The sequence below is a fragment of the Arachis hypogaea genome, chromosome 7, assembly GCF_003086295.3.
Source record: "Arachis hypogaea cultivar Tifrunner chromosome 7, arahy.Tifrunner.gnm2.J5K5, whole genome shotgun sequence".
Classification (NCBI taxonomy): Eukaryota; Viridiplantae; Streptophyta; class Magnoliopsida; order Fabales; family Fabaceae; genus Arachis; species Arachis hypogaea.
The window spans coordinates 13,120,934-13,140,597 of record NC_092042.1 but is presented as its reverse complement, the minus strand read 5'-3'; the positions used below and the strand labels follow the sequence as shown (position 1 = coordinate 13,140,597).

At 31.6% G+C, this 19,664-nt stretch overlaps 2 protein-coding genes across 2 annotated transcripts; one reads left to right on the top strand and one right to left on the bottom strand.

Moving 5' to 3' along the window:
- Nucleotides 1-11,481: 11,481 nt before the first annotated feature.
- On the top strand, nucleotides 11,482-16,561 carry LOC112702521 (uncharacterized). The gene is made up of 2 exons (XM_025753589.3): nucleotides 11,482-12,100; nucleotides 15,495-16,561. The coding sequence occupies exons 1-2, from the start codon at nucleotides 11,811-11,813 to the stop codon at nucleotides 16,357-16,359; spliced, it is 1,155 nt and encodes a 384-aa protein (XP_025609374.1). The 5' UTR covers nucleotides 11,482-11,810; the 3' UTR covers nucleotides 16,360-16,561.
- A 287-nt stretch (nucleotides 16,562-16,848) lies between these two features.
- LOC112702522 (probable aquaporin NIP-type) lies at nucleotides 16,849-18,922 on the bottom strand. Its single transcript, XM_025753590.3, has 5 exons — nucleotides 18,800-18,922; nucleotides 18,451-18,672; nucleotides 17,322-17,519; nucleotides 17,151-17,212; nucleotides 16,849-17,035 (listed from the first exon to the last, which is right to left on the bottom strand). Exons 1-5 carry the CDS (start codon nucleotides 18,920-18,922, stop codon nucleotides 16,849-16,851), a joined length of 792 nt encoding a protein of 263 aa, XP_025609375.1.
- Between the last annotated feature and the right edge of the window lie 742 nt (nucleotides 18,923-19,664).

Sequence of the window (19,664 nt, the reverse complement as noted above, 5' to 3'; positions counted from 1 at the left end):
AATGGATAAATCAGGAATACGGAAACAAAAACAGCAATTGGACCAGAGAATGCGATTGCATTATAAGGGCGCAATTGAACAGATCGAGCAAGTTCAAATTGACGTAACATGAAACCTATTAATGCGAAAGCGCCGTGGAGAGCAACAAAAGTCCACAGACCACCTAATTGACACCAACGGGTAAAATCTCCTTGTGCTTCAGGACCCCATAGTAACAACAAAGAGTGTGCTAAACTATTAGCAGGAGTAGAGACTGCAGCGGTTAAGAAGTTACAGCCTTCCAAATAGGAACTTGCCAATCCATGAGTATACCTCTCTTTCACCCCGAAAAATATTGATTGAATCGTCATAAATCTGGAGCGTGAAGTGTAATGAAGTTCAATTAGATCGATCTTTTAGTTTTTTAGGGGGTATCCAAATTAGTATTCTCAATTTTGAATTATTTATGGTTGGCTTGACTGGACCAATAAATAAAATGAAGCATCCAGGCTCTGTTTAGACAAACCCAATTGGGTAATATACCAAGTATTACTACTTCTAGCATGTCATATATGTGAAAAAAGAAATTCAGAATCAGGGGGTTCGTAGCAAAAGCAAAAAGATGTGGTATTGCAGTATTTGTCCTATATGTGCAAATAAGAATCGGGCAGATCTTTACTCAGAGTAGAACAGAAACCTAAAAAAAAGAATTGAAGAAGCCCATTCAGAAACAAGAAAATTACATTGTGATTTAATTTTATTTAGATTCGATCTCGATGAAAACAATACATCAATGAGGAGTTAGTTCAAAAAGTTAAATACATTCTATATGTATGGATAAAAGAAGGGCTCAAAAGTCCTCTTTATTGAAAAAAAGAATTGTAAGAAAAAGACCTTTCCTTTCCCTTCGTTAGAAATTCTAAAAAGTCCATTCTAGAAAAGAGTCATAAAGTAATAAAAAAGTGGAAGAAAAAAATCTGTTGATAAATGAACTCCAATTTGTTGACTAGTACTTATTAAATCTTGCTCTATAATCTGATTTGGTCTTGTAGTCCAAATAAGCCCGTACCATGATGTATCTGGAATAGTAGTTATTAGTGAAACAAAAATACTTGTACAAACCATCAAAGTAATTCCACCCCCAATGGTAAAAAGATGAAAATCTTGGTGATATTCCGAACCATTCATGAACATCACAGCAAAGAGGATTAAAACGTTTATAGCTCCCACGTAAATAAGTAGTTGTGCGGCAGCTACAAAATGGTTAGTATTCCAAAAATATCTTTTAATGACAAAAATACTAATAATTTTTTTAAACACAATTGGAATTATATTAACTCCTATTTATTCATTATCCATGTTACGGCAGATGTTCTATGGATACAAGCTTTTTAATACACCAAACTCGTATTTTTTTTATTCTGGTCCGCAAGAATTATTTATTTCGATTTCTATCCTTATACCCGTAATAGGTATTGGTATTTATCCAGATTTTATTTTCTCATTCTCAGTTGACAAGGTTGAAGCCATTCTATCAAATTTTTTCTAAATTTTTTTAATGAAAATTAATACAACCCCCAAAAAAAGAGAAATAAACCACATAACAAAATTGGAATTAATTATATGTAAATATGTTTGTTGTTTGTGAGAACCCCTTGAATCATTACATTACTACTTGATTTAAAGGGTTCTCGACAATTCCATTTTTTCTTTTTAATAATTTAATAATCGATTTAATAAAGTACTAAGGGCAGGGGTGGATAGCGGGAATCGAACCCGCGTCTTCTCCTTGGCAAAGAGAAATTTTACCATTCGACTATATCCGCATTTTTGAATCGTATTTGATACGTAATATATCAATCTTATTTGTGCAGAGCTAGGTTTGATACTCCGTTAGGCGTAATTTGAAAGAAAGTCGAAAAATGGAAAATATATGAAATATATATATGAGATCTCCCTATTCTATTAATAAGGATTTATCTATTAATAGAAGATTAATTTAGTAATAGTTCTTTCTATTAATACGACTAATTTCTACGATTAATCCTTTTATATAATTGAATAATAATAAAAATAATGGATATATGATACGTCTCTGTCAGTTAATTAAAGCAAACGATTCTATAATCTAAAATAATAAAAACAAAAGGTTTGAATGAAAGCATAAGAATTTCTATGCTGTACCAAACCTTATTCCATGGTATTTACATAAGATTCCTCTTTCTTATTCTTCTTATTCTTACTCCTTTAATGGGTGTTGCAATGGCTTTATTTGCTATATTTCTATCTATTATTTTAGAAATTTATAATTCGTCCATTTTACTGGACGGAATTTCTATGAATTAGATTCATAAGAACCGACTAACTATCTTTTTTATTTATATATTTTTTTAAATAAAAGGGGTAAATTTACCCATTTTGGTTTTTTATTTCTAGGCCAGTTCATTTTGAATTTGGTAGTTTGACCGTGGAACTACGAGTATAATAGGAGCATCCGTCGACAAAAGGATCACCCTAAGATGATCATCTCGTGGCTATTGAGAACGAATCAAATCAGATGGTTCTATTTCTCAATCTTTTCGACCTCGGTTCCGTAGGAGCAAGTCATAAAGATTGAGAAAAATCGGTCATTCACAACCACTGATGAAGGATTCCTCGAAAAGTTAAGGATTAGTATAGTAATCCTTTTGAAAATTCTAAATCGAATGGATTCGGTCTTATACATACGCGAGGAAGGTAATCAAAAAAGAAAGAAGAACTTTTGTATAAATGTATCGCCATAATACAATAAAAAAAAGAGATATTAGATAGAGAGATTTTGGGGATCTAAAATTGAAAATTCTATTTTTGTTAGTTGTATATTAACACAAATAGAATGCCAATTTTGAGAATATTAATTCTAGTTTCTAATTAAAAGAAATATGAAATTACAAACGGTATCAATTTAGTAAAACTTTTTCCACAAGATCTGTTCCGGGAAAGGGATAATTTGAAGCTTAAAGCTCTCAATTATATTCTTTATGGAAATGGGAAATCAATTCGTAAAATTTCTCAACCTCTCTTAGACTACAAAAAAGCAAAAAAGAAGAAGATTTAGTTACGATTAGAAAAAAAAACTTTCTATAGTTTTTCTCATGGATCCTTTATCCAATACTCTTTCTGTATAACTAAGAATTTGGATCCTCTATTTTGGATTGTTATTTAAAAAGATAATATTTTTAAATATTTTTTTTAGTTTTACTTAAAAAATAAAAAATAAAAATTATATTTTATTTTTTTAAAAAAAATTTATATTTAAAAAATTTAAATTCTAAAATATCGTCTCACCAGATATTATAATAATTACTTTAAATAAATAAATAAACGCAAAAAAATGAATCTTTCTAAAAACAAAATTAAATAAAATTACGAGCAATGCTAGGGGGCCAGCAATTTTTGTGATTGTTAGCCATCAACTAGCCATCAATGATGATTTGATGGTGTGAGATTGGTATGAGATTTCATCCAATGGCTCACCTTCCTCTGCTGGTTACATGCTAGCCAAAATTCAATAAAACTACTGGCCCCTAGACTTTTCCTAAAATTACTTCAAGTTCAAGGAAGGAATTTATACGGTTACACAAGGTTTTAAACTCCTTTGTTTTTCGCTTTTATACTGCAATATGAATTACTCTCTCTCTCTCTCTCTCATACAAAAGTAACAAAACTTGTGTTCTAATCACTCATAATTAATTCACAAATTATATTCTATTTGAAAATGATCCAAGCCACAAGATCATGATTATCAAGTTAGCAACATATATAAGAAGGATCCCGCTAGGAAGACAATGGACTATTTGTATAATGTGTACAATGGGTTATTGAGTTACAAAATGAACATCCTCCATACTATCTAGAATAACCATCCGAGTACTAGGGATAAAAGATTAAATTGATTTTGGAGTTCACCAATGATTGAACTCTTGACCTTTCAGATCTAGCACTCTAATACCATGTCATGATACCACTCATCCCAAAAGTTTCAGCTGATGGAAAAAAGTAACACTAATGGTTATATCTCTAATACTCCATAAACCTCCATTGTACACATTGTACAAATATTCTATTGGCTCCTCATACTTTCCCATATAAGAAACATATTGAGTATCATTGAATTTGGTGTCACAGAATAATATTAGATTTACCGGTAGTAATTATATCGAATTCGTAAAGTTAAGTAATTACCGGCGGATTTTGATTTCTGACAGTAAATCGCCGGTAATATTTGAAAGAGAACAAAAATAAAATGGCACAATTTTATTGTCGGATTTTTTCGACGATAAAGCTAATTAGTGAAACGCTGTGTTTTTGTGACCCGCAATGGTTTATCATCAGATTAAATCCGACGGTAATTAAGCCGTAAATTCAAATCGCAAACCCTCTTCCTCCTCATTTGAGATTCTCTCTCTTTCTCTCACTCTCTCTCTCACTAAACCATTTCCTTCCCTCTACCCAAAAACCACCTCTCTCTCTCTCTCTCTCTCTCTCTCTCTCTCTCTCTCTCACTAAACCATTTTCCTCCCTCTACTCAAAACCACCATCTGCCGCCGTCGACACCGCCACTATATACAGCCCCTCTCCGTCGCCGTCATCCCACCCACCATCGAGACCCCTTCGTTCTTTTCATTCTCCATTTTCTCTCCTTTCCACTTCACCATTAAACTTCACCGTGCTTCGAACCACCGCGCCGCACCACAGAGCCACCACCCTGCTGCCCAACTTCGCCTCTCTCCCTCCTCACGTATTTGCTCGACTTTGCTTCCTGCTCGTGTCTCGTCGTGCCTCCGTCCGCCGCTCCTCCGTCTTTGTGGGTGGTTGTTCCTGCTTGTGGAAGGTCACTCGTGCCTCCGTGGTTGTGCTACCTGCACGCTGTCGTACGTCGTCCACCTTCTTAAATCGATTCTGCCTCTACAACAACAGGTAACATATTCAAATGTGAATATTAAAATAGAATCTTGTCTGCTTAATACTGATGCATGTTGAAATTCGATTAGATTCTACTTTGTTTTGTTAATTGAAATCTCTATATTGAGTTAATTGAAATCTATATATTAGGTCAAAATGTTTTGTTGGCAATTGAAAAAATTGTCAAGCTATCCATTTTTACATATCCAAAAATGATTGAGAAATTAAGTTATATTGATGCATATTGCTGCTTATTAAGGATGCATATTTGAAAAAGAAAACTAGTTTAACCTTTTCTTTTGTTTGATGAAAGTGGAGACAAGTGTTTATATCTGGTTATTTATATCTAGCTATTTTTCTTTTAATAGATTATATCCACATATATGTAAACTATATATTGAGTGAAACATTATCCTAACAGATTTTGTTTTTAGAGTGAAAAAAATTGTTTTCTATTTAATTATTTTTTTCTTTTTTCTATGAAAACCTGGTTAGATGATGTATATGATGAGTATGAAGACTCCGTTTTTATATGTCTTTAAAGATGGCTGAATTTGAGTTAATGAGAGAATCTGAAAACTGTTTAGTTGCCGTGGTTCTGAGAGATTTTAATATTTGACTTAATTTTAGTATCATAATTTTTATTATCTTCTACTTAGTTCTATTGCAGACTGCTTTTATATCTTGGGATTATAAGTGTCAGTTTGAATGCATTGATTTTCGTTTACACAAATGTCTTGGCATGGAGTGTCCAAAGATTTGATGAAAAATATGGGTAAAAAAATGACAGATTTGATGTTATTATTATTAATTTTATTGTTGATTGGTTTATGATGCTGATTAAAATATGGTAGAGGTTGAAATATTGAATTGGTTTATGAATATGAATATGCAATGATTTTGCTGATTATGAATATGCTGAGCTTTGTTGATTGTTGAATTAGTTTTTCTTATTTTGATTGTGAATTTGACTTTGAATTTGAACTTTGAAAAGTGTTTCGATTATTGAACTGAATTGCTGAATATTGTTGCTGGAATCGTTTGAAATTTTTTATAATATATTAATTTACTGTGTTACAGCTAGTTTTGATCTTTGCATACATGACGACAGGTAGAGGTGTTGCGGACCAGCTGCTAGTCTTGGTCGTAGTCGTGGTCGTAGTCGTTGTTGTGGTAGAGGGAGGGTTTCTTCTAGTACCCTCAAAAATTCTGGATCCTTTCCCTCTACTTTGACTATCCCGGTGACATCACATGTTGCGGGTTTAGCGGACCAGCCATTCATCATGGTCCCTAACCCCAACTATGTGCTTTCGTCTACGACGAAAATGCCGCTAGGCATGGCAACGGATACCCACGGAGGAGGGGACACGCCCCTGACCTACCACCCGCCTCTATATTTCATCCCTGTCCCCGCCCCGTCCCTGCAACGGGGACTCCATATTCGTCGAGGACTGAGGACTCCACGAATATCTGCGAATTTTTAAAAAATTTAAAAATTTGGAAAAAATTGAAATCAGAAATATAAATCATGAATCAGAATCACATAAATTCTAGATTGAATCACAAATATAAATTATAATTAAATTAGAAATCAGAATCATAATCACATTAACCTAACTCCAGATTAATCCAGAATCGAATCAGAAATATAAATCATGAATCAGAATCACATTAACCCTAAATTGAATCACAAATATAAATTATAATCAAATTAGAAATCAGAATCAGCATCACATTAACCTAACTCTAGATTAACCTAATAAAAAAGAGCCGAAGACCGGCTATTTACACGAGAAGACCGACGAAGATGTGACGAACAGCAAAGATGCGACGACGCGACGAGGAGAAGATGTTTCTATGCCGTGACGAGGAGAAGACGATGATGAATGGTGAAGACGCGACAAACGGCGAAGATGCGGTGAGGGATTAAGCCGCTGAGGGGGTGGGAGGTGGCGCTGAGGGACCGAGCGGGTGGGAGGTGGCGGTCGGCAGTGTTCGAAAGAGGAGAGGATGAGGTTGACCATTTGAGGAGAGGAGAGGAGAGGCTTTGAAGTAGTGAAGCTTTTGAAATTACTGACCGTTAGGGTTGGGTTCTCATTCTCATATATATATATATATATATATATATATATATATATATATATATATATATATATATATATATATATATATATAGGGGTGTTTTAGTCTTTTTATATAAACGGGGTTAAATGGGTCTCTATGGGTTGAGGACCTCTACTCCACTCCTGTCCCGTTTATTATACGAGGACTCGTCTCCACTGCCCACGGATAAAAAAAAAAGCCCCTATACCTACCCCATAGCGAGTAAATCCCCGCGGGTAACTTCCCTACCGGGAGTTTTTGCCATGCCTAGACACTGCCTGCTACCGCTCAGCAACGAAAGCCGCAGTCACGGAGTCCTCTCATGGAAGTGAGGTAGCTGATGCCTTTTCACTACCTCCCGTCATACGGTTGACCATTTGGTCTGACGGCGGCACGGGGTAAGTATCACTTTAAGTCTTATATATTTCCTGATTATTGTTATTGCTAAAAGTGTCTGAAAATTTATTCTTATTTAGTGGAATTAGATTTGATTGTCTGAAAGTGTTTCCTGTTTTTTTATTATGGAATTGTTGAAAGTGTCTGATTATTGATTCTTATTTATTGGATTTAAGTTTGCTTTTCTGATTACGAAATTGCTGAAAGCGACAATTAATTTGCTTCTTGTTTATGGAATTGCCATATTGTTTTATTTGTGGATTGTTAATAAGTTTACGTTGAACAACAGTGCATGTACTTAAAAGAATACCAACGTCATCAAGTTGATGTACGACCATCCTTGACCCAACTACAGTAGAATTTTTCTCTGAGACTAAAGAGCGACGATCTCTAAAATGGGCGGTAATTAATTTTTTTGTTTCAAATCTTTTTAGCTAGTTTATATCTTCTATTTTGATTAACTAATTTTAAAGTTTCTTTCTGCAATTCCACTTTATATGGGATGCTGCGATCTTACCATCAAGAATATATACAATCACCGAATGGGTCGGCGGCTACAGCAGATGCTGGAGGACGTTCATGAGGGGCGAGACCATCTGACGACCTGGTTCTGACCAGAAATAAAGAAGGCACTGTTAGTTCATTGGAAGACCGATGAGGGCTTCAGGCATCATCGTCTCACCAACAGAGCTAATAGGGCATCGGCCAGGTTGTCCAAGTATAACGGTAGCTCAGTGACCTTCATGAAGACTAAGGCCTGACTGGTATGTAGTGTCTTTAATTTTGTTAATAACTTAGTTATATTCTTTTACATATCTTTTACTAGGCATCCTAATCATATTGTTTCAATGCAATATGTGTAGTCGAAGTCATTGGATCGTGAGGCGACATTGGCGGAGATGTTTAAGTACACCCACATACTGAAGGAGAACAAAGAGAGATTCGTTAATCAGTGGTCTCAGGACCATTATGTGAGTAAACATACATCTAATCTTCTGGTATAAAATTATTAGAGATTAACTGCATAGTTGTCGTACTGTCGATGGCTCTGCTGCTTCAGTCTTTGATCCCGATGCGGTTTGGCACGAGACCACCTTAGCAGCAGACTCCGCACCTCTACGTTGAGGCCGTCATCAGGCTCTGCCACTAGTCGAGCCGTCAAGCCCGAAGAAGGTGTAGATTTGAGGTTGCAGGTGCAAGAGCTCCAATGCAACCTTTGCCAGCAGACTCAAGAGCTGAACGATTATCGAGAGAGGTATCAAGAGATTCTCATACACGTGACAGACATCGATGGCCTCAGACTGGAGTGGAGGGAGCAATTGAAGTGGCTTCAACGGATGGAGACTCAGTTGGAGGTGTACTAGGCTCAAATGCGCGCGCTGGCATCATCCCTGCTGGTGGCACGCACACAGACATCATCGCCTTTTACACCGCCTCTTCTGGACCATGGAACCGACGACGACAACGACGAGGAGGAGGACTACCTGGATCTTTAGTTATTAGTGATTCATTTTATTGTATTTATTTGATGTACTTGACTTTTAATTTATTTGAACATTGTATTATTTATTTTAAATAATAAGTTTTTATTATTTATAAATTGACCATTAATTGTGTGAAAAATAAATTTAAATAACAAATTAAATTGACCATTTATTTTAATTTTTTTTAAAAAAAATTTGACATTACCGTCGGATTTATCGAGGGAATAATTTCACGATAATAGTGCGGGAAACAACATATCTTGGCGCCAATATTACCATCATAAAAACTGCCGGTAACCAAATAGTTTTTCGAACAGGTAATTCGTCGCAAAATTTGACGGTAATTACTATCAGACGAAAAAGTTCTAACAAAATAAAAAATTCGATGTTACTTAGCATTTTTTTTGGTAGTGGTATTTGTATATATATTTTTTATTTTATAATTTTTATGTATATTTTATATTCTAATATATATTTTATAAAAATAGCTAAATTTTTTGTTTTTTCTAAAAAGATAAAATATAAAAATGAGATTGAATAATTTTGCTCTTTTTACATGTATAGTCTAAATATTTATCTAAATGTAAAGTTTAAACAAAATACGCAAGTCATTTGATAAATATAAAAATCGTTTGTAATTTATAAAAAAATAATATATTTTTTATTATTATAATCATATTAGTTATATTCGTATTTTTGAAAATTATTTTTATTAATTATATAAATTAAATTATGCTATGATAAAGAATATTTTTAAATGAAGAATGAAAATTATTCTTTTTACGATTAAAAAGACATTATATATAATACTCACTCCTATTTATAAAGAATTTGTAATTACAATGTTTTCTCTTTATCAAATAAATTTTCATATATCCGATTCAATAAAAACTCCCATAGAGCATCCAAAATACATTCTCTTTTAAAATTTTGGTCATAAGACACTGTGTTTAATTAATTTTTGTGATTGTTATTAAATATATAAAATTAACCTTATCTTTTTCAGTGATAACGATGAGCTAGAGAAAAAGAAAAAGCTCAAAGCTAACAAGCTCTTTGGCATGGCTTATATACGGAAGCTAAGTCACCGTAGGCCAATTATTATTTATTAATAGAGTTGTGGTTTTTTTTTGGTGAAAAGATGATGTTTTTTTAATCTGATTTTTGTTGTAACACTAAGTGTTTGTTTTTTAATTGAATTTTTATGAGTATTATGTCAAAAATTTAGTATAAATTATGGACAACAGAAATAATAAGTCGAAGATCATATATATATATATATAAGTACATTATAGTTAGAGAAAATAAGAATAAGTTAAATTTAATGATTAAGTTACTTTATGTTTAGTATTTAAATTTATTTGAGGTGCAAGACTACTTAAAGTCTAAATTTATTTGAGATACAAGATTATTTAAAATTTAAAATTATTTGAAATTTAAGATTATTTGAAATTTAAGATTATTTGAAGTCTAAAGTTATACTAATTACTTTAGAATTTTTTTTCTCCAAAAAATTAAAGGGGCATGGAGCTTTCATTTATTTTTACGCTTACTCTAAAAATTTCTAATCAGGCTTTCGTATGGAAATATGAGTTCTGAGTTCATAAAAATATTGAAAGACTCTATTTTTTTTCTCCATTTTAATTTTGTTTTTTATTATTATTTAAATTATGTTATTTTTTTTTTAAATACTTGTCCATTTTTATACATTTTAATACAAATCTTATAACTTTTAATTTTTTATATTTTAATCTTGTTCTTTTTTTACTTCTTATTTTTTTATAATAATTATTTTTTATACTTCTATTTGGCACGATCTCTAAATCCTAAGAACAACTTATAAAAAGAGTCGCATCTACTCTTCAAATTGATATCATTGATACAAACTTGATCGACATCTTCTAAAACAAAATTAAGACAAAATATTGAGTGAATTGTTTTTGAATAAAGTACTTTTATTAAATTTTCCACACTTTTGTATTTTTTAATATGTATTTTTTATAAAATCTATCTAAATATAAAATATTTTTTTGAAAAAAAATGTAACTTTTTTAAAGCCAATCCTGGTTGGGATAGTTTACTTTGGATTTTGGAATAGTACAGTTTATTTATGTATGTTTAACTTACAAACCCCCTCATTATTTAGCACTTTTTCATAAAATGGTTTTCAGTTATTATCATTATAATTAATTCCAAAGAAAGAAGAGAAGAAAGTATCATCAGCATAGATTTCATTGCAAAATATATGATTTAGAACTTTAGATGCAATAATTCCAGATGAAAGTTGAAACCAACTGTGTCATCTGTACCTAACTACTACTAATTGAATTATTATATCTCTCAGTACATACTAATCTGACTAAAATGAAAACATCTCTTAATTGCACCGTATACCACATAATTAATTGCCTAACCATCACGCCAATTAACACATACACGTGGCATGTGCATACTGGTTTAGGTGCATGATTATGGTAGCTATAGCGCCAAACATTCAACGACAAAAAATAACACTAAGCAATTCACTTCTTCTCAGCCTCCTAACATAACCAGTCTAGTCCAAATCAACTTTAGTATCTAACTACCCCGCAATTACTCCTTAGTACTCTTGGTAATAAATTAAAATCCATTATCCTTTAAAATTTCTCTAAATCTATACTTAAAAAAAATAATGATAAGAATCTCTCATAACTCATAAGTCACACAATTCTCAACCATCAAAAACACCCCTCACTCACTCTCTCTCTCTCTCTTTCTAGTCTTTACTACTTATATTGCTCTCATAACTGTTAACGCCAACTTCTCCCAAACACACACACCTCTCGCTACTGTTTTCTACTTTTTTTTTTTCTCATCTTCAAATCTCTCTTTTCCTCTTTCTAATTTGTAGGGTATACCCTACAAATGGAGGGTGCTGGTCCTAGTGGTTGTAGTGGAGAGGACTTTGAAGAGGACGTGGCAACGTCGGTCCCTGCGGCCGTACGACGGGCGCTGCAGCTGCTGGAGGAGGACGACGCTGACCTGAGGATACAGGCCGCCTGCGACATCCGCCGCCTCACCAAGAAATCACCGTGCTGCCGCCGACAGCTCCGCCACGCCGTCCGCCCGCTTGTCTCAATGCTCCGAGTTGACTCGTCCGAGTCACGCGAGTCCGCCCTTCTCGCCTTGCTTAACCTTGCCGTCAAAGATGAAAAGTACGTGCGTACGTAGCGTCTTTGTATTTTTAATTTCATTCCATTTAATTATATTTTAGTATGATAATTTTATAAATGTTATTAAAATTAAAAGTTATATTTTAATAATATTTTTTTAAAGTGATATTTTTTTAAAATATTATTTTAATTTTCGAAATATTTTTTAAAACACCTAAGTTATCCTAACATATAATTATATTAAAATGACAAATTTGTAGGTTATATACTTATATGCATAATTAATTGTTAGTATGGCACTATATAAAAAATTATTACATAGTCGTGACGTCAATAAAAGAAATTTCCAACCCTCATCATCATAATTATTACTGTGCTATTTTAATTTATAGTTTTATACTCATACCTTTTCATAATTATTTATAGAGTAAAGTATCGTTTTTGTCCCCAACGTTTGGGGTAAATCCTATTTGTGTCCCTAACGTTTAAATCGTCCTATTTGTATCCCTAACGTTTGTAAAAGTTATTCAATGTTATCCTACCGTCAATTACACATCATGAACGCTTTAGTTTGCGTTTTAAAAATATTTTCTTGAAGTTAGAATACAAATGTTTAGGATAGAATCGATGATCCACTCCGAAAAATAGCTTATCAAAAGTTTAAACTAATTCCTATAATATTTACATAATTCACTTTTTTAGGGACATAATTAAATCTAAACACAAATAGTGGGTATAATATTAAAATCGAACACATCTAAGTGAGACCTAATTGAGAATGAATACATCCAAGTGAGAATAATTGAAAAATATAATCTGATTTGTTATTGTAATTGATAGTAGAATAACATTGAATCACTTTTATAAACGTTAGAGATACAAATAGGACGATTTAAACGTTAGAGACACAAATAGGACTTACCCAAACGTTGGGACATAAACGATACTTTTTGAATAAACTAACTAAATAAATGTGGGTGTTCGTACCTATGTAAATTGTAATATCTAGATCAGTGTCAGTGTGTGTGTTTAACTTGTGAAGGTGACTTTTATTTGCGTACGATTGAATCTATTGGCAGTGGTTTTTTGAAAAATAATATTACACATCTAAATATTTTTATTAATTAAATTTAATTAAATTAGTCTAATATCAATAAAAATAAATTAAAATAATATTATTTAAAATTTTATTATTTAAATTAATTAAATTTGATAATAAAAAAATTTAAATGTGTAACATTATTTTTTTAACTACGTCATTAGTTTTAATTTTAATGCTGTCTTCGTTGCTAAATTTGACTTAAGATTTGGTGCATACTGTAGTGAAGCATATGCTGATATGATATGATATGCGATGCATGAAAACCATCAATTAAGTCTCCGATTTATTATATTAGTTTATATGCATAACACTAAATATAAAGTAATTTATATTATTGTCATGAGTCAAATGATAAACATATTAAAAAATATCAAATCAAGAAGAATATTTATCGTCGTAGTTCATGATTATTTAATAGAATACAAAAGGTTTTACCACTCCATTGACAAAAATAAATGCTTATTTCGCAAACCAACGGTATGTGGTTGTATAATCATATATGAAAGGACAAAAGAATTTAGTTTGGTCTCTTCTTTTATCTTTTTCTGCTTCTGATGATTTTATCGAACAATAATAATTATTACTAGTATTTATTCCTTTTGCTGTTATTTCCAGTCATGACTATATAATTTTTAATCAAATGATGCTATGTAGATGAAAAAAAATTATCATATATATTTTTCTTATGTAATTATGTTTCTTTACTTTATCATTGTTTTGGATGCATCGTGTATCCTGTTTAACAAGAAAGAATTGGATGCTTTAAGAGTAGTAGTAGAACTTTAGAAGCTTATCCGATTAGAAACATGTTTTTCTCTTTGGTTCACAAGATGCACTTTCTTTTCGATCTCCTTTTTTGGCTCTGTCTTCTATCTGAAGTAATCTTTATACCATTTTTTGGTGAGGCTAAAATTTCACCTTAATTATAGAAAATGGAATTAAGGCAAGTCCTTTATCATATGCGGTCCCTTCTCTTTAGTTTTATTTAATAACAAAGTAACATTAGCTAGATTGTTAGAAGCTGGAGGCTGAAAAAAAAAAAGTTTAGAGATCACTCTCATGTTGAAAAGAAAACGAACAGTGCAAATTTGCAAACTTAAATGACTTATAACTTTTGTCCCATTTGTCCCATATAATTTATTGATGAATAGTAAACTCTTAAATAGAATTTCAATTTGCAATAAATTAGTTACCGAAAGATATTATAAAAAAATAAAAAAAACATATAACTTATAAATAAAAATCTTTTTCGAGTTATTAATTAGAATTTGACTAATATATATTGTAAGAGCACAAATTAATAATATCGATCATTGAAGTAATTATAAAAAATGTGCAAAAATTTAGTTTTCAATGTAAATGTTGTCATTTATTAAAATAAAAACTTTAAAATTTTTTACTAATAGCAATTTTATCTTTATGTCCTTAAAATACATGTCAGCTAAATTCTACATTATTATTGAACATTTCATGCATGATTTGGTTATCTCTAAAATAATCAGTTAGGAAATGTGGTTTATGCATGTCTTTGCCTTTAATGCGGTGTTAACCATTTAGTGGTGGTAGATTCGGAATACATGTTTTTTAATAATATTAGTGAGAAAAAGATAGTTCAGATTTATTTTATTTAATATTTATTAATTTTAATAATAATTAATAAAAATTAAATAAGATAAATTATGATTGTTTTTTGCTAATATTTTTTGTTAGTAAACATTTTCGTATTTTTACATAGCATTCATGTTTAGACGTATTTATTATAAAAGTGAGTATTATTTTTAAGAAAAATATATGTAAATAATAACATTTTTGAACAATGTGAATAATATGGTTAAAAAAGTAAATTAATTTTAAATTTAATTAATGACATGAGTAATTAATATCTAATAATAACCAAATTTAAGATCTATTGTTTACGTTGTTCAAGAAAGTCATTTATTATCTAACATAACCCTTATTTTTATACTTTACTAACTTTTATGTGAATATATGCAAATATGACCACTCTAATTATTATTACATAAAATGAATATTAAATATAGGGATACGAATCCTCTCCATTTTTTTCTACTGGAGAGAATAAAGTGTGATATCTCACCTTTAATTTTATAAGTGGGACCAGAAATAAATAAAAAAGAACAATGAATAATGAGATTAAATATTGGACACTATCCAGTTTTTTTTCACCAGAGATGATCCACTCCCTTAAATATAGTCCTGTATTTTCTCTTAACTTTCTTATGTTGTCATAATAGAATTTTGGGATCATCAGATTCTTCAAATTCAATATTGCTAGATAATTTTCATAAATTGGAACTGGTCTTATGAATGCAGGAACAAAGTTAGCATTGTAGAAGCAGGTGCATTAGAACCTATAGTAAGTTTCCTAAAGTCACAAAATCCAAACATGCAAGAATATGCAAGTGCATCATTGCTCACTCTCTCTGCCTCTGCAACCAACAAACCAATTATCACTTCTTCTGGTGCCATTCCTCTTCTAGTAAAGATTCTAAGAGATGGAACACCACAAGCTAAAGCTGATTCATTAATGGCCCTCTCCAATTTATCAACACACTCCGATAACCTCCACATCATCCTCGAAACCAATCCGGTCGCTTCAATAATCCGACTTCTCAAACCATGCAAGAAATCTTCAAAAACAGCGGAGAAATGCTGTGCTTTGGTAGAGTCATTGGTTGGTTATGACAAGTGCCGGACTGCGCTAACATGCGAAGAAGGCGGGGTTCTGGCAATTGTTGAAGTTCTTGAGAGTGGAACAAAGCAGGGTAAGGAACATGCTGTTGGAGCATTATTGAAAATGTGCCAGAGTGATAGGTGTAAATACAGAGAACCAATCCTAAGGGAAGGTGTTATTCCTGGACTTCTTGAACTCACAGTTCAAGGGACAGAGAAGTCTCAGCCAAAAGCACACACCCTTTTGCAATTACTTAGAGAATCACCTAATCCAAGATCAGAAACTGAGCCTAACACAATAGAGAACATAGTTTGCAACCTCATATCACAAATTGATGGGAAAGATGACCAAGCTGATGGTAAAGCTAAGAAGATGCTGGCAGAGATGGTCCAAGTCAGCATGGAAAGAAGTTTGAGACACTTACAACAAAGAGCAGCACTTGTATCCACCCCAAGTGATTTGTCTATTACTAGTTGTGCTTCTCAGGTTTCTTTAAATTGGTAGTTTTGGGGTTCGGAATCTTATTATAGTGTATCCTTTGTTCCTATCTTGTATCATATACGTATGCACAACAGAATTTGTTGATAACTCAAGTTTTTAAGAGGATTAGAGATTGGCTTTTATGCAAAGTTTGTAAATACTAAATAAAACGTTGAAAAAAATGTGTACATATACTTAAATATAATAGTGAATGATCTTTGTACAATCTATTATTCTTGAGATGCTTATTGACAATGTTAGTTATTGCTACCAATTGGCTTGCTGATTTATGAACCTTCTTATAATCTTGACGAAACAATTCGATTAAAATGTCAAACATATCTAGATTATAATATTATTGCATTCAAGTAACAATAGGCCACATATCTACTAATATACTGCATAAAGGTTACTAGCAGTAAATTAATTCATGTCCTACCTAAAAGTTAAGAAGAAAAATAATAATTTAGCAATGCTGATTTAACTATGACTCTTCCATTGCTAGTCTACTACTTAAGAATTGCCTATCTCTTCTCTCCTTTTTGGTTTGTCTATGGCTCTAAGAAAGTTATAAATAAATGCTCCTGCTATGGCTCCAACAACTGGACCAACTATGTATGCCCATAACCCTTTGTAAACATGTTTCACAAGAGCAGGACCAATACTTCTTGCTGGGTTCATCGAAGCTCCTGACACTGGCCTGCAACAACAAAGCTAAAATTACTTGTCCTGAAAACTTATGCTGATAGAAAAAAAAACACATATATGGATATATCTATACCAAAATCAACAGATTAAACTAATTAATGCATTACCCTGCAACGAAGACATTCAACATTATGGTCATTCCAACTGCAATTCCACTCAAGTGACCTACCTGCCAAATTGATCAAGCCCCAAGAAAAGGACGCTTAGCTTTTATTGGAATATCATGCTAATAGTATCATACAATAGTAATTAACAAAATTAAAACATAATTAACTAACCGCTCTATCATCCGTGGAAACGGCAGAGATGACAAACATCAAGAGAAAGGTGATGATGATTTCGGCAACCAAGGCCTGGCTGGTGGATCCAACTGGTACGGTTCCAAAATAAGCCTTTGGTGTAATATCAAGGAGGAGGACCAATGTGCCACTAGCTAGTAAAGACCCCACTAATTGAGCTACAATGTACAGTGGCACCTGTACGTGCATAGAAATGTTTATCCTAGTGTTAAATGTCATGTAATTCCAAGCAAATTAAAGCATTACATGAAAAAACTAATTATTTAACACCTAAATCAATCAATCTTAGGGACAAAAAATAGAAAATAGAAATTTTGGATATTATATTTGAATGAAAGTTTAGATACTTAAAAAATGAGCTAATACTTAATTTGGCACCTAAAATTTGAGATCAAACTTAAATTGATCTCTAAAATATAATTGACTCAATTCGGCCCCAAAATTTATAATAGTAATTCATATTAGTTCTTGAGCTGATTTATGTAAATAGTATGTTGATTTTGCACGGTAACTTGCTAAAATTTAAACTCTTCATCTAGATTTCATGTGACTAACATTTGCCAGACCTCCTAAAAACTTGATTGGCTCCTAACATCCTCACAGATACGACAATAACAAGTTCAATTTGAAAATTTTGTAACTATAAAAGAAACAATCAAGCTTCTAAAGTTCTAATAAATTTTGATCACATGAAACCTGAATAAGAAATCCTAATCACAAGTTAATGTACTAAATCAACACATCATTATCAGATATTAGGCTTGTAAATTTTAAGGTTCAATTTGAGTCAATTGAAATCTTAAAGGTCAAATTAAATCCGACTTTAAATTTTATGACTAAATTGAGTATTAACTCCTTAAAAATATTTTATATTCACACGAAGATATTTTCGTATAAGTAGTCATTAGTGACAACTTACATAAAGAGATTATGCATAATAGTAGATGAAAAATTAGGAAATATTTCAAAGTGTTTCAGTAATTTTAAACACTGATTTCAATCATAAAATCTATACATAGTTAAAATCAATAGACAAAACCACTAAAACACGTGAGACACTGGAATACTTGAAATGTTTCCGAAGAATGACAATGAGAAAAGAAGTTACCTCTTTAAGAGGGATTCGGCGAAAGATGGCACAAGTGATTGTAACAGCAGGGTTGAAGTGAGCTCCAGAGACATGACCAACAGAATAAACCATGACCATAACAATCAGACCCCATGTCATGGCAACGCCTGGAAACGTGACAGAGCCATATATCTTATTCACTGCTACAGCACCACACCCAGCAAATACCACAAAATATGTCCCTATTGCTTCCGCAATCACCTATTGTTTGTTATAATAACTCAAAATTAATTTATCCATAGGATAACCTATTCATTCTCATAAAAATTAATGGTGTACATATATTAATGTTGTAAGCATTATTATGCTAATAGGTGAAGACACTGACCTTCTGTGCCAAGGTTACCACATAGTTTGATGAACAACATAATTGCATGCAATTGATTACACTTTCACCTTCTTCCATGTTTGACATCTCTTCTTCGTGGATGCTTTCAGCCTTGGTGGTCATTGTTGTTATTATATGTCTCGGGGCAGCATACAGTTTGAGAGAATCAAAGAAATAAAGGAGGCTTAAAAGGAGTTCGATGGGTTTTAAGGGTTTGTTTGAAAATCTCTCTACTTTCAATTATGGTACTATATATATCTCATAACTTATATTTTTATAGGGTAATGTTAGGTAGCCAAAAAATAATTACAATATAGAAATGTCATATAAAAATTGCTATTCTCTTGATAAGTAAGTGATATACACCTCCTTATCACTTATCCTCCTTATCACCTATCATTTTGATGCATATTTAGAGTCATTAATATTCATTCCAAAATCAATTTCAGTTTCTCTCAAATCAAATCTCTAACATCTTTCAATCACATTATTATCCATTAAATACAATAATTCTCTACAAAAATTATGAAAGTTAAATAATTAAAAAATTTTAACAACTTCTACTATACAACTTATATTTTACATATAGACTATTAAAAAATAAAAAATAAAATATAAAATATAAACAAAAATTTAAAAATAATTTTTTAAAAATAATTATTAACTCGTCATATTAAAATCAATAAATAAGCATACATATGAATATTAAAAAAATATTAAAATAATTAAAATTACGAACTACTAGTTCACATATATATGAGATAATTTGAAGAATACAATAAGACGTATAATTTAAAATATGATAATATTAATTATAAAAATTTATTAACTATAGACATCAAAAGTATGAAATTATGAATATTAT

Coding starts and splice junctions, on each gene's coding strand:
- LOC112702521 (XM_025753589.3), top strand. CDS start 11,811: ATGGAGGGTGCTGGTCCTAGTGGTTGTAGTGGAGAGGACTTTGAAGAG. Junction 12,101..15,494: donor CTTGCCGTCAAAGATGAAAA/GTACGTGCGTAC, acceptor TTATGAATGCAG/GAACAAAGTTAGCATTGTAG.
- LOC112702522 (XM_025753590.3), bottom strand. CDS start 18,922: ATGACCACCAAGGCTGAAAGCATCCACGAAGAAGAGATGTCAAACATG. Junction 18,673..18,799: donor TGGTAACCTTGGCACAGAAG/GTCAGTGTCTTC, acceptor AACAAACAATAG/GTGATTGCGGAAGCAATAGG. Junction 17,036..17,150: donor TTGAATGTCTTCGTTGCAGG/GTAATGCATTAA, acceptor TTGTTGTTGCAG/GCCAGTGTCAGGAGCTTCGA.